The sequence below is a fragment of the Helianthus annuus genome, chromosome 12 (assembly GCF_002127325.2).
Source record: "Helianthus annuus cultivar XRQ/B chromosome 12, HanXRQr2.0-SUNRISE, whole genome shotgun sequence".
In the NCBI taxonomy this organism is placed as follows: domain Eukaryota; kingdom Viridiplantae; phylum Streptophyta; class Magnoliopsida; order Asterales; family Asteraceae; genus Helianthus; species Helianthus annuus.
The window spans coordinates 56586712-56600902 of record NC_035444.2 but is presented as its reverse complement, the minus strand read 5'-3'; the positions used below and the strand labels follow the sequence as shown (position 1 = coordinate 56600902).

Here is a 14191-nt window from a genome sequence, read left to right as displayed (position 1 = left end):
ATAAGGTATAAATCAACCCATTTTAGTACTAATGTTGGAAGAAGTGCGTTTCTTTGTATACCTTTGATTTTAGGGATTAAAATAGCTTAAATGTACAAAAAGAACAAATTAATGGCAAAAACCAACATGAATACAGAAAAGAGAAGTTGATACATCATACCGACCCTCCGAGCTTCACCCCAAGACCAAAAACAACAAATCAAAAGACAAGCACGGGGCTGTGCCCACTTAAGATTTCAGAAAGAAAAAGACAAACAGAAGCAGACAAGAGACACAGGGTCGTGTCCCATGGACACGGGCCGTGGTCAACTCCCAGATTTGCAGAATCTTAGATAGTACAACAAGTACAAGGCCACGGGGCCGTGTGAACTGTCTATTTCCAACTATAAATAGGGGTGCTTGGTTCAGTTGTAATCATCCCTTGGCAAACCACTTATTCCACTTCTTCCATCCATTGGAAGCCTCTTCTCACCACTCCAACACCATCATCCACCACAACCGTTAGAGTTTAGAGTGTGTAGTAGTATCGGGATCCAAGATTGATCGTAAGAGTCTTTGTCAAACTATGGCCATGCTTGGCTAATCTCTTACATCACTTGGTGAAGACAAACTCTTTTAAGTATTACTTTTGATTTCCAAGCTTTGGTAAACTTTTTAATTGGGTAAGTATTAATAACTTTAATACCTGTTTTTTTAATACTGAAAGTGAACTTTATTCTATCATCTCTTCATGCTTAGTTGATTCACTCATTCGTGTCTTTACGGTCTATATAAAGCACATTAACTGCTTAGAAGGAGGTTAGAATGGTGGTTTGGGTAAAGTTCTTGCCTCTTTCAGTGTATAGATCCTGCGGGGACTTGATTCATGTTTATTTGGACTTCCTTTTAGGCAGATAGCATCAAATCGGGGGAAGTAAGAACAACTTCAATCCCCTATAAATAAGCTACTATTAAAACTTTAAACCGGCCTTGCGGGACTGTATCCCTGCTGACTCAGACCAATATGGCCGAGGGTAGCATTGCCTCTAAAACAAGGACATGCCAAATTTTGCATTAATAACTTACTTAATTATCTTTCAATATTCCGGCCTTGCGGGACTATAATCCCTACTGAATCAGACCAATACGGCCGAGGGTAGCATTGCCTCCAAAAGAGGGACATGCCACTATAACTAAGATAATCTCTTAAAAAACCCAAAGTGCGGAAATCACCAAAGGATACGTAAAAGATAAGTCGGAACCAAGTGATTCTATCTTGTCTATTTGTTTCTTTTATTATTATAGTTTTTTCTTTATTTTAACTATTAAAAATCTTTTCTCAAAATTTGGTTAGATTAGACGTTGACGATATTCCGGTATTAAAAGCTCTTATGTCCTTGGACGACCTCGGTATCTTAGCATCACTATACTACGCCAACGATGGGTGCACTTTCCCTAACGTGTTGTAGAGAGTGATAATGTTATATCGTGTTTTATAAATTTAAAGCTTGATAAACGAGTGAAAAGTGCTTAAAAATATATTAAAAATCATACACCCTCACCTCATGTTAGTTGCCGCTAGCGCGGAACATTCATGTTTTATATGTCTATGTAGAGTTAAACATGTTAATTACTTGAAAAAGGGTTAGAGGTTTTGGTATGGGACTTTAGGTTTTGTAAATTCTTGCCAAATCATGGAGATAAGATCAAGACGCCAAAGACTTGGTTTATATTATCGTACTACCATTAGGGAGATAAGATCAAGCCAAGGGGTCCATAATGATGAGTCGTATAAACCTATTACGAGTATTTCTCACTTAATAATAAACCAAAACAGTATATAGTTTCTCTGCTGATTCGAAAAATTGTTGTGGTTTGATCCAACCTTGCGGGGTGTTTCCTTGCTGATTAAAACCAAGTCCCTAAAAAGAATTTCACAACTTTATGGCATGGTAACTTTTAGTAAACGAGCTCTTGTGATCAATGGTAAATTTTAGTTAATGAAGTATCAAGAGGTAACAAATATCCCGAACACCCCTTTTCTTATCATTGATTACAAACCATCTTTTTATTTTATTTTTATGAGCCACAAAAACAACCCTCACTTTCGGATTGACTAGAAGCTGACAACAACTCAATACTAAAAGTTATTGTATCCTTGGCCGAACTTCTGTATCTTATTATCACTATATTACACCAATGATGGGTGCATTTACCCAACATGAAGTATAAAGTTATCTTGTTTTCTAAATAATAAACTTGACCCAGTGTATACATCGGCTAAAAATATAACACTTTTTATATATACTCTAACGTACGTCAATCTCCATCTTTGTAAAATCTCCAACATTTTTTCAATAGACACGTTAACATCAAATTAAGGTAATTGTCACCCAAATCAACCCGCAACTCTAACCCATAACACATGCACATAAATCCCCTCTTTGGAACTCAGTTACTTATAACACAATAAATAACCTTAACTAACACTTACCGACATAAGGACATGTGATCCAAACCAACCCATATCTAGGACTCAACAACTCCATACACACGACTCCTCATCGGGCCTATAAAACTCGCATGTCATCACGCATGACTTGTGACATTCGCCACTTAACAAGATTAGCCTTTGTTTTAATTATAATTTTATTGCTAGTTTGATGTCTTAACTAAGCCTTTATTTGTGTAAACATATCCTTGTGATAGGTAAATGTACTACACTTAGTATGAATCTTAAAACAAAACCCTATACACGCTTTGTTATTTATAGAAACTTTCAGGAATTGATAAGCATTGGCAAATAACCGGCTATTGTCCAAATATGGAGATTACATCAACAAAACCCCAAACATAACAAATTATGCTATTAGTAGCTAATTTAATCAAGAAACGACAAAACTTTTCATAGATAGAAGCTTTGGTTTCAAAATTGACAACAAATGTCACATATGTAACACTAGTTACTTAACCATAATAGCCTTTAAAGGGTTACAATTGGGTACTGATACCCCCTGAACCTACATCATATCATTCTTTACTCTGATTATTCCACAATTTGGAATATTATTAACCTCCCTACTGATATAAGCAAAAATTCACTTGTTTTTATATCAATTTACACCCACTTTTTATTATGTTTTGTTAAAGAAATATTTAAAATACGCTTATTTTAGTTTATTTTGGATTTTCAGGACAAAACTAACACAAGATGAATAAAGGAAGTAAATCCGGGTGAAAACCGAAGAAAAAACAAAAATTGTCCAGACACACCCCATACCACTCCAGGCACACCCCATGCCTCGGCTCCGGAAACTACCAGACACCTCCAGAAGACCACAGAGCGAAGCCCAGTCAAGAAAAGCCCAGACACGCCCCATACCCCGAAGGCACGCCCCGTGTCTCGACACTAAATACAAAAGTTGACTTCTGGAAGATTGGGAAGATTTGAAGGGACCCACTAAGTTGACCATGGTAACTAGCAGGTTTCCACCCCGCGCATTACGGCGGGGACACGAAAGAAGTTCGATCGATATCGGTTCATTTGTTACAGTATCGTGGCGTGCTACAGTAAGCGAAAAAGCATATGTATATGACCAAAACAATATCTACATATGTTCGATTCGTTGCAATGACTACATTATTAACATTGAAACGTGAATAAAAAATAAAAAGAGAAAACGTCATGTAAAAGTACGCAAAGCGTGACACATCTATAATTTTTACAATTAATGAAAATTTTCACTCAAAAACTATTGATTTAACAAAAAAATCAATTCTAATAATTTTAGTTTTAGAGAACATATCAAAATTATATATCGATGTATTTAATGTCCAAATAATCTTGTCCTTATGTTAAAATAATGAAAAACTAGATAAAACAAATTACCAATCAAATGTCACTATCGTCACAAGTATTGCATTTAGCATTTTATAATTTATGGTCACAAGTATTGCATTTAGCATTTTATAATTTATGGAATGAGAAAATTAATTATCCTTTTTACAGTTTACTTTTCTATTTGCCACACACCTTTATTGCTGACACTATTCATCACGAGTTTTTAATCATATGTATAATATAATGTATAATAACTAGAGTTATGTGTCGCCCGCGTTACGAGACGCTAAACCAAATATTTCTTAGTTTAATAACATGTATGCATTTATTTCGGTTAGTTATACATGCTACTTATAACACGATATAGAAAAAGATGCATCGAGTTAACTAAATAAAGAAAAACACTATGATAGTTATGATAAAAAAAAAATAACTAAAACGATGGCAAGTGTGTAATTTAGAGTTGAGGGCAAAACAATAATTTCTTAGGATCAATTAGCGAGTGCTAGGCAACTGTTTGGCACGAATAAAAACTAAATTAAGTAAACCAAGTAATATAAAACACTACCATAGTTTTGCTCAAAATTAACTATGGCAACATTGAATTTTTTAGCTTGGGTAAAACCGTAATTTTAAAATAGAGGTAAAATAATATTTTGAACTATGGACAAAACAATTTTTTTATTTTGAATTGGAGGCAAAGTCGTAATATTTTTACTGAGGGCAAAATCGTAATTTTTAGCTGGGGACAAAACAAAAATTTTATTTTGAACTGTTGGCGAAATTGTAATTTTAAACTGGGAACCAAATTGTAATTTGGCAGGATTGTAGCGGTGGGCAAAAGTACATTTTTTTTTAACAAAGGCAAAATCGTAAATTTAAGCTGGGGGCAAATCATAAATTTAATTTCTAACTGGGGGCAAGATCGTAATTTTAAACAGGGATAAAATCGTAATTTGGCAGGGGGCAAGATCGTTATTTTAAACAGGGGATAAAATCGTAATTTGACAGAACCTATAAAAAACTATTTTATGAAAAAAAAAAAGAACGAAAAGTTGGCGCCACTTTTGGCCAACCAACAAACACAACAATTTCCGCCGATATTACGAAGTTATGTTTGTATGTATTGTAAATAAATATAATATAATGTAAGCACCTTTTCTAATTGCAATCTGTAACCACCATATATAAATGTAACATGCATCCATTAGTATTCTAACAATACGATTGTATACTATCACTAAAAAAATTGTTAGCCCGCTTTGATTGAAATCTGATTCAAAGGATTTTTCTTCTAGAATTGTTGGTAACGATCACATACGGATTGATGTTAGTGTACATATAAAAAATGATGGTGAGAACATGTTGCATCTTATTTCTAATACATTTGATTGAAATCTGATTCAAAGCTTTCATAATCAATATCCCGTCGCAACGCGCGGGTTGACGTCAACTCATTACAACACAATCAACATTTGTGATATTCACTACAATATTTACTTAAACATCTTATAACAGAGATATGATCTCCTATTCGCTATCACTACAATATATACTTAAAAATGTTATAACAAAGATATGTAGCATAAAAGTCTAGTGCCTTGCAAATTCAAACAATATAAGATGTTGATAACAACAGATTTTGGCAATAAAAAGATCTAATGAATATTGGTAACACATACTTGGATTAAATATGTGGATGTATAATTGGGAAGAATTTGTCAATTAGCGGAGACGTCCACATATAATAATATGTTTCTATCTTTCGTCTTTGTCATTAAACTTTGTTTATATGATCATATCCTTATCCCTTTATAGTAACTTCGTGTATTTTATTAATTTATATAGGCGTTAAGTGTTGTGTTTGATGTCGTATTCTCTCTCTTTTTTTTAATAGCAAATTTGGACTATTGGAGTAGAATCGTGCCATCAGCGGAACTACCCGATCATATGAAAAAACCTCTATTGTGGGAATCGAACTCAAGACTTATTAGTCATAAAGCCCTATCTCACCCCTAAATGCCACTACGCTATAAAGTCATGGGCTGTATCCTCTCTCTCTAATATGTACATTATTGTCGTATACTTTGTTGAGATCGGGTAAGCATGTATTTCATGTGAATGAGGATTATGAAATATTTTGAGCTTTTACTTTTACCTCAAATGCTATAAATAATATAAATTTTTAACTCATATAGTTTTTAATAATTTTGTTTTTCTCTGATAACCTACGTTTGTTAATTTAAACAAAAAAACTAAATACGCACTTATGTTTATTTTTTTCCTTAACATTAATACATTATGACATCAATTTATTAAAACGAAATTGTAGTAAAAATTAAGTGTATTTCGATATCATAAGCTATATTGAGTATTGAGATCATCTTGAATTGAACTGGTACTGACCGAACAATCATCAGTATCTATAACAGTATTATCGAAACCGATATTAATATTCGTTTTATGGTTTTTGATTGATGTAATATTCGTACCAATATTATTTTGGGCATATCACCAGAGACGGTCCTGATGATTCAAGTGCCTCGGCCGAGCTAGAAAAAATATGCTCCCTAACCCTTAGGCCTTAACAAATTAAATAATGTAAATTATTATTTTTTTTAAAATGCCCTTTAAAGTTATAGCAATAAACGATCATTCGCATCTATATATAATCGAGAATTTTTAGAATTTTTGGCCTCTTGAAAAAACGTGCTCCGGTCGAGCGCCCACATTGCCCTTCCTTAGAGCCTCCCCTGTTTCACTTTTTGGATTTATTCTTTTTGTCACACGGGCGACATAGTCGTAATTATAATTATAAATATATACCAAAAGAGAACTTGGGGGCTACACTAAGTTTTATCAATTTTTTACTTTTTCAAGTTTCGAATTCACGCATCGCACTATAATTAATATACGTCTTTAAACTAATTATTTTATTTTCCCATATAACTCTCGTTTGTTATTTTTTTCTTACAAAAAATACATATGTGATATAATTTTTTTTGAAAACTGATTGAGCCGGTACTCATCGAAAAACATTGTTTCGGTACTGGTACTATTAGAACTGTTAACGGTAATCATTTACTTTGGTTTTTAATCGATGCAAAGCAAGTGTCGCCATCCTTTTGAACTTATCACAACTTTATTCTTTAAGTTTTCTTCGGCTGCTATATCGAGTGTCGGTATCGTATCAATACCTTAATAAGCCGGATCAATACCGATAGATATTTCTTTGTTAACGCTATCTTTACCATTACATCCGCCTTTGTTTAAGGGTGAAGGGGGTGCTCACCTAATAGGTGAGTCCCCTCTCTTACGCCAAACCAATCCCCGTGTGCCACGTCAACTCCCCTCTTAAACTCCCCTAACACCCCAATTTGATGGCGCCACTCCCCTCTTAGGTGAATTGTTTTTTTTTTTAAAAAAAAAAAAAAAAAAAAAAGAAAAGCTGTGATTGGACAAGCCTCTCTCTCTCCTCCCTCTCTCTTCGGTGAGCCGCCACCGGGAACATCCCCTCTCTCTTGGTCACCGCCTTGATGGCGGCACCTTCACTAATCGGGAAGCAGGTCCCCGAAATGGGTCCCCGCGTACGCCCCGCTCTCCCTAAGATTTATATAAAACTGAGTCATATCAACCCATAGTTATATCTAATACAGCTGCACATAACTTTTTTTATTTTTATTTATTTTGAAATTTAATAAGCATGTGTGTGTGTATGATTATAAATTGGTGAGTCAGCTTGTTTGTGACTTGCACTTGCTTCCACAAAACTTGAGTGATTCTCCGTTGATGGGCCTGACAGATATTTCACACCTCCGCTCCTCTTCATCTGTTATGTTTATATTCAATTTCAATCTGATGATATTCAATCGGTAAGCAACAAAGATTTGGGTGAAAGCTGAAGAAAACTGTTGCCACATGGGATTGGGATTGAGCGAAACTCAAGTGAAGTTATGGAGATTACTATTGAAGCCTCTATTAACAGCAGGTACTCATCTTGGGTGAGAGAACATCTCGATGAGTTGCCTCATAGCTTCACCATATCCGACCCCTGGATTCCGGGTCACCCGATTGTATTTGCTTCAAAAGAGCTCTTGAAAAGGTCCGGTTATTCACGACAGGAGGTTGTCGGTAACAACGGGAGGATGTTTCAAGGGATTAAGACCAACCGCCGATCCGTTATGGAGATTCGACACGCGGTTAGGGAGGAGAGGACCATACAACTCACTTTGTTGAACTATATGAAAAACGGGACACCATTTTGGATTTTCTTTCACATGTTTCCTGTTTTCAGCAAGGAAGATGGGAGAGTGGTCCACTTTGTTGGTGTTCAGGTCCCAATTACGCCAACCCGGTCCGCAAGTGGGTTGTGTGAGTATGATGCCGCTGCTGCTCTTCGGTTTTGTCGAAGAGAGGTGTGTTCTGATACCGTTGCAGAGTTGACCCGTATTCGTAATTTGGACCTAGCGGATCATGATACAGGTTTGGTTCATATACTTTACTTGCAACTTGCTACTGAATATAGTTTTTGTTATCACTATGTGGTCATTATGAATGAAAATAATTTAGATATGAGAGGGTAATATTTTTTTTGTACGTATAGAATCTACCAACGCGGTATGGAAGGTGAGCGATTTGGAGAGACGAGAAGCGAGCAATGCTATGGGCAACATACTCTCCTTGCTAACACACTACAGCCAGTTAACGAGCAAATTAGTTTCGGAAAAGAGATGCTGCTCAAGTTACATGAGCGGTGTTGGCGCATCCTTGAATATATCTCTTGCTAGGATAAAACACAGCTTTGTCTTGTGAGTTGCCTCTTTCTTTCTATTGTTTTACACACAAACAAACATAGTTGGTTTGTAATCATTATGTATCGTGTAGGACGGATCCACATAAAACCAACATCCCAATCGTGTATGCCAGTGACGCTTTCCTGGAATTAACAGGTGAGGGAGGACACAAACACAATACTCATAGCTCGTAAGTCACAGGAGGTGTCTGTAGATTAAAATTTTGTTTTTGATATATTAGGATACGCTAGACATGAAGTATTGGGACGAAGCTGTAGATTTTTAAGCGGGCAGGAAACAGATGTCTCAACTGAGTTACAGGTTAGAAATTCAAAAGCGTCTTGATGAAAATGAGAGCTTTGTATACGTAATAATGTATAATGAAATGGTTAAGTTTGCAGATTACAAATTGCATTGAAGGTGGAAAAGCTTGCACTGTGTGCATCCTAAATTACAGGTATGTATTTTGTTCGTTTGTGTACGTGTAGCTACTTAATTACAAGCATGCGTGTTGATAGGATTGAACTGCATGTACAGAAAAGACGGGAGTCCGTTTTGGAATTCTTTGCACATTTCACCTGTGCGAAATGCTTCTGGCAGGGTAAGTATAGTATAGTATAGTATAGTATGACTTTACGAAAACAAGGATAATGTAGTGGTAGGCTACTTATGTTTATACACGTGTTACTGTTACAGACGGCGTACTTTGTTGAGGTTCAGATGAATGTGAATCGTGATGAAAAACAGCAGAATCTGAGGCCAGAGATGAGCGTGGTGGCTGCCGTAAAAGTAGCAGTCAGGACTTCGGGAATGCTGGCCACCACTTCCAACTCGTGACACAAAACTTGACTCTTTGTTGATCTAAAAATGTAAACATATATTTTTAAGTTGATCCAATATATTTATTTGGCACGTGTTTCTGCTGAGATATTTTTTCTGCCCACTTGCAATCGGAATAATTAATGAGTGAAATTGACCTTTTGAAAGAAATATCATCATCGTCATACTCACTCAATCCCACCAATAGCAGAGCTAAGATAGGGTCTGAAATACTCAGTTTCCAACGACAATATTTTCAAACATGACGGACAATTTATATAAGGGGCAAGTGTTGTACTAAAACGCTAAAAGAATTAAGAAGGGAAAGTGATCAAAAAGCAGGAACATGTTCATTGATTTGAATCATAATCCTGTCTACTAAAACACAAATGGCATGTCTTAGGGCCAAGGAATCACACTAACACCGGGAACCTTAGCAACCCTTTTCGACTTCATCTTGTGCCTCACACAATGGACACTATCCCACTTGTTGTAGTCAGCATAAATGTTTGACAACTGCACATAAGCACCATCCTTGTTACCCTCTAATTCAACCATCTTTTTAGAAGCAAGTTCAGCTATTTCAACATTGTTATAAAGCTTGCAAGCTTTCAGCAGAGCACCCCAAGCACCTGCATGTGGTCGAATTGGCATGCTATAGATGAAGTTTAACGCCTCATCTAAGCGTCCAGATAAGCCATATAAATCAACCATACACCCATAGTGTTCAAGCTCTGGCTCCATCCCAAACTCATTTTTCATAGACTCAAACAACTTACACCCTTCTTCAACAAACCCAGCCACACTGCAACCTTTTAAGACTGATGTAAATGTAACCTCGTTCGGCATCACATCTTCGTGGCGCATACGTCTATACAACTCAACGCACTTGTCACCATAACCATTCATCGCTAGTCCTCCCATGGCACAACTCCATGTGTATACATTCTTTTCTTTCATCCCCCAGAACACTTCCATCGCCATGTTAATATCCCCACACTTTGCATACATGTCCACGAGTGCACTACCTAACGTCACGTCAATTTTTAGTTTCTTACGCTCTATATATTCATGTGCCCATCTTCCCGTATCCAAAGCACCTAACCGGGTGCACGCAGACAAAACAGAAACCATCGACCCCTCGTTAACTTTCAAACCATTTGTTTCCATGACATAAAACAATTCCAATCCTTTCAACGGTTCCCCACACTGGACATACCCCGCTATCATCGCATTCCAGGCAATGACATCACGGTCAGGCATTTTATCAAACAGTTGGCGTGCAAAAGCAATGTCTCCCAATCTTGCACACGCCACTAGCATTGCTGTCTGAGTTACCAAATCGGGTTGATTAATATCCAAAAACAAATCTTTTAAATGTCCTAGAAGCTCCATTTCAGCATACATATTGATTAACCCGCTTTGAATATGCGGGTCCTGATGGAACCCATATTTTAAAACAGTGGCATGTACAGCCAAACCCAAACTCAAATCCTTAAACTGTGCACAAGACTTGATCAAGAAGGTAAAGGTGTAGTTATCGGGTTTTTGATTTGATAGTAATATTGAATTATAGAAACGGAAGGTGTATTCAGGAGTTGAGGATTTGGAGTAAACCCGAATGAGAGAGTTGAGAGCAAAGACGGTTGGATTATGAGATGGGTCGAGAAGCTGAACAGCATATTCGATATTGGTTGGGTGTTTGAGAGCGATTGATGCGGCAAATTTGGATAAAAGATCTGGGTGATTGAGGAAACCATTAACTAGCAATTGAGAATGAAATTGGTTGATTTGTTTAAGCGTTTTGCATGTTTCTAGAATGGAAATCGTTGGGTGTCTCAAAAAATTTCTCAACGTTTGCATCTGTCTGATTCAGAAAACTAGAAATTGAAACCTGAGAAGTGAGAAAGAAGAAGATATTTAGATCAAAATTGTTCTCACGTAGTTTAATAACGGGTGTGGCTAAATGCACCTCCACTTTTACTATTTATACTTCCATTTTCAAAAATATCAGTTTTATAATTTTTTAGGTTTCACCCTTATATTTTCTATTTTTTAAAAATAAATCCTTATGTTCTTTGTTCAACCCTCTAATATTATTTTAGATATTCAACTAATATTCAAATAACTTTATAAAACCTCGTATACCATATAATCAGAATTAACAAGCCTCATGCCAAGGAACTCACAAGAAGGAGCCTGTCTCATTTGTTAACCTTAGAAACTTATCGATGGTCCCAATGCTATATTTACAACCTGATGGTGTGTTCATGGCGAAATATTGGGCTTATGATAGTAACGGTACTAACTTCTGAAGAAATTCACACACTACGAAATCTTTTTGTTAGAGTACGAAAGCTTTTGATGAAATTTTTAAAAAGATGATGAAGACTTTTAGTTAAAATACATATTAATAACAACTATGATGAAAATCAAACTTGAAAAAAATTGTTTCTTCAAGCTCTCTCTTAATCTTCTTCTTTCAATCAGTGCAAGTTTTTTTCTTCCATAGAATTGATCGTATATACCTAAATATTCAAACTATGGTAACTAGATAAACCCCTAGAAAAAAATAAGGATATTTCCTAATACAAATTTTCAAAAATTAGAAAATATAAGGGTTGATTGTATTTATTTACAAACTTCAGGGGGGAGTGCAACCAGTAAAATTAAAAAAAAATGAGAGTGCATTTAGCAACACCCTTATATAACATATTTTCTTGATTACTCATTGTATGTGGCACTTATTTTTACATAATCTGTGCAACTTGCTTCACTGTTACTAGAGGGGGAAACTCCTGATGACTCATTGACTCTTGGTTCATGAAGTAGCAAGCAACACTTGGTGTTGTTTGTTTTGTTCTGAAAAACTCTGAGCAACCTTTTCTGTCTGCGTCGCGCAGACGACGTGCAGACATTATCATGCGTAGATTGTTTGTTTTTTCGAAGACGCTTCACTAAAAAACGTCTGTGCGAGCTCTTTTTGGTGCAGACTTTGCCCAACCACTTCTAAGATCTTCTAAGGTCTGTAGAGGGTTAAACACTACAACCGCCCATCACCGCCACCACCACAGTTCACCACCACCGTCCACCACCCACTACCGTCCATCACCACCACCACCATCCACCACCGTCCATCACCACCACCATCACCACCACCGTCCATCACCCACTACCGTCCATCACCACCACCGCCCACCACCTACCACCACCGTCTACCACCATCACCGTCCAGCACCACCACCACCCACCACCACTGTCCGTACACCACCACCAGTTTATTTTAGAAGTCTACATACGTTAAAAAAACAAACAGTCTTCTTCTTGCAGACTGCAGAGGTGTGGTCCACCTCTTCTTCTACAGATGTGGTCCGCAGACTACAGACATTTTACCTGTTAAAAAACAAACAATACCTTACTGCTATGTACATGCATATGTGCGACCAGACACTACAACTGGGACACACAACTGCGGGCACCTTGAACTACGACTCTCCACCTCATACCCGCGCACCGTAAACGTGTCGGCCGGTCATGCGAGTGGAAGTCGACAAGAACACTGGAGTGGAGATGCTCATCACAGTATAAGTGTCACACCCCCAAAATCCACCTGCGGAGTATCACCGCGTGGAGGCGTGACTGACCAGGATCCAGCCACCAATCACATTGAACAATGCAATTAAGTAAATAAAACTAAACCCAATATAATTGGCGTTCAAAAGAAACCAAACATGTTTAAGTAAACAGCGGAAGCATAGTAATTTTTAAATAACCAAAACATAGTTTAAAGTTCAAATGTTAAGTAACGGGACATAACAGTCCGTAATCCCACAATGACCGTTCCTCCCTGTGCAAGCTCCATAAGCACCTAACGACCTGCAAGGCATGTAACAACGAGTCAACAACAAAGTTGAGCGAGTTCACAGTTGGTTGTTTAGTTTTACCAGTTCGTTTTGAAATCATAAGTTGTTTCGTATACCACGAGTTAACCAGTAACTTTTGTTTCCCAAACCATAGCCATAATCAGTGGGGGGGCTTTCCCATGTGAACCACTAGACCGTTACCATATCGACAACTGACGAACAATAGTTGTGCCCTACGTCAATGTCTATCATCATTGACAGTTTGCCATGATCCATTAGTACACGCCCGTTCGAACGACACGGTGTAAGGTTTGTCAAACCTAATAGCGCTATTAACTAATGACCCGCTCGCCATCGGCCTCGGCGATTAAGTCGATATAAAATGAGGGACTTCATGTTAGAGTTTTGTCTAGTAAGTTGTAAGGTTGTTGTCCTACCCAAGGAGGACAAACGTACGTATTCTACCCAAGGAGAATACGCAGGATTTATAGTGGCATCTTACCCAAGGAGGATGGCCGTACATATCCTACCACGGAGGATATGTAGGTTCCGTTTTAATTCTTTAACCCATTCCCCAAACCACCGGGAATCCCATGCCTTGTAGAAAGTGTGAACTCACATTGGTTTACTCGGTATGCTAAATTACATGCTCACAAATAATCAATCAAGGCCCATAGCATGCATGTATATTCAATCAGTTGACATTCACGAAGTTCACACATAGATACAATCATAGCACAAAGCAGCTGAACAAGTCCATGCAAATCATATATCACACAATTGTTTCATGGCAACACATAACTAACCTAGTTATCCCTTAACAGACTTAACTGAGTTTATTGAGCAGTTTACCCACTAGACGGAACTCCCCGTTTCGTCATGACTCCCATTTGACG

General features: G+C 37.2%; 2 protein-coding genes across 2 annotated transcripts; one reads left to right on the top strand and one right to left on the bottom strand.

Annotated features, from left to right (window-relative positions):
• Positions 1 to 7448: 7448 nt before the first annotated feature.
• Positions 7449 to 9543, top strand: LOC110894913 (protein TWIN LOV 1). Its single transcript, XM_022142166.2, has 7 exons — positions 7449 to 8302; positions 8424 to 8628; positions 8705 to 8769; positions 8855 to 8934; positions 9015 to 9070; positions 9151 to 9214; positions 9310 to 9543. The coding sequence occupies exons 1-7, from the start codon at positions 7774 to 7776 to the stop codon at positions 9448 to 9450; spliced, it is 1140 nt and encodes a 379-aa protein (XP_021997858.1). The 5' UTR covers positions 7449 to 7773; the 3' UTR covers positions 9451 to 9543.
• A 142-nt stretch (positions 9544 to 9685) lies between these two features.
• On the bottom strand, positions 9686 to 11386 carry LOC110894912 (putative pentatricopeptide repeat-containing protein At5g40405). Its single transcript, XM_022142165.2, has one exon. The coding sequence runs from the start codon at positions 11293 to 11295 to the stop codon at positions 9832 to 9834; it is 1464 nt and encodes a 487-aa protein (XP_021997857.1). The 5' UTR covers positions 11296 to 11386; the 3' UTR covers positions 9686 to 9831.
• Positions 11387 to 14191: the final 2805 nt, after the last annotated feature.

Coding starts and splice junctions, on each gene's coding strand:
- LOC110894913 (XM_022142166.2), top strand. CDS start 7,774: ATGGAGATTACTATTGAAGCCTCTATTAACAGCAGGTACTCATCTTGG. Junction 8,770..8,854: donor CGCTTTCCTGGAATTAACAG/GTGAGGGAGGAC, acceptor TTGATATATTAG/GATACGCTAGACATGAAGTA. Junction 9,215..9,309: donor TGCGAAATGCTTCTGGCAGG/GTAAGTATAGTA, acceptor TTACTGTTACAG/ACGGCGTACTTTGTTGAGGT.
- LOC110894912 (XM_022142165.2), bottom strand. CDS start 11,295: ATGCAAACGTTGAGAAATTTTTTGAGACACCCAACGATTTCCATTCTA.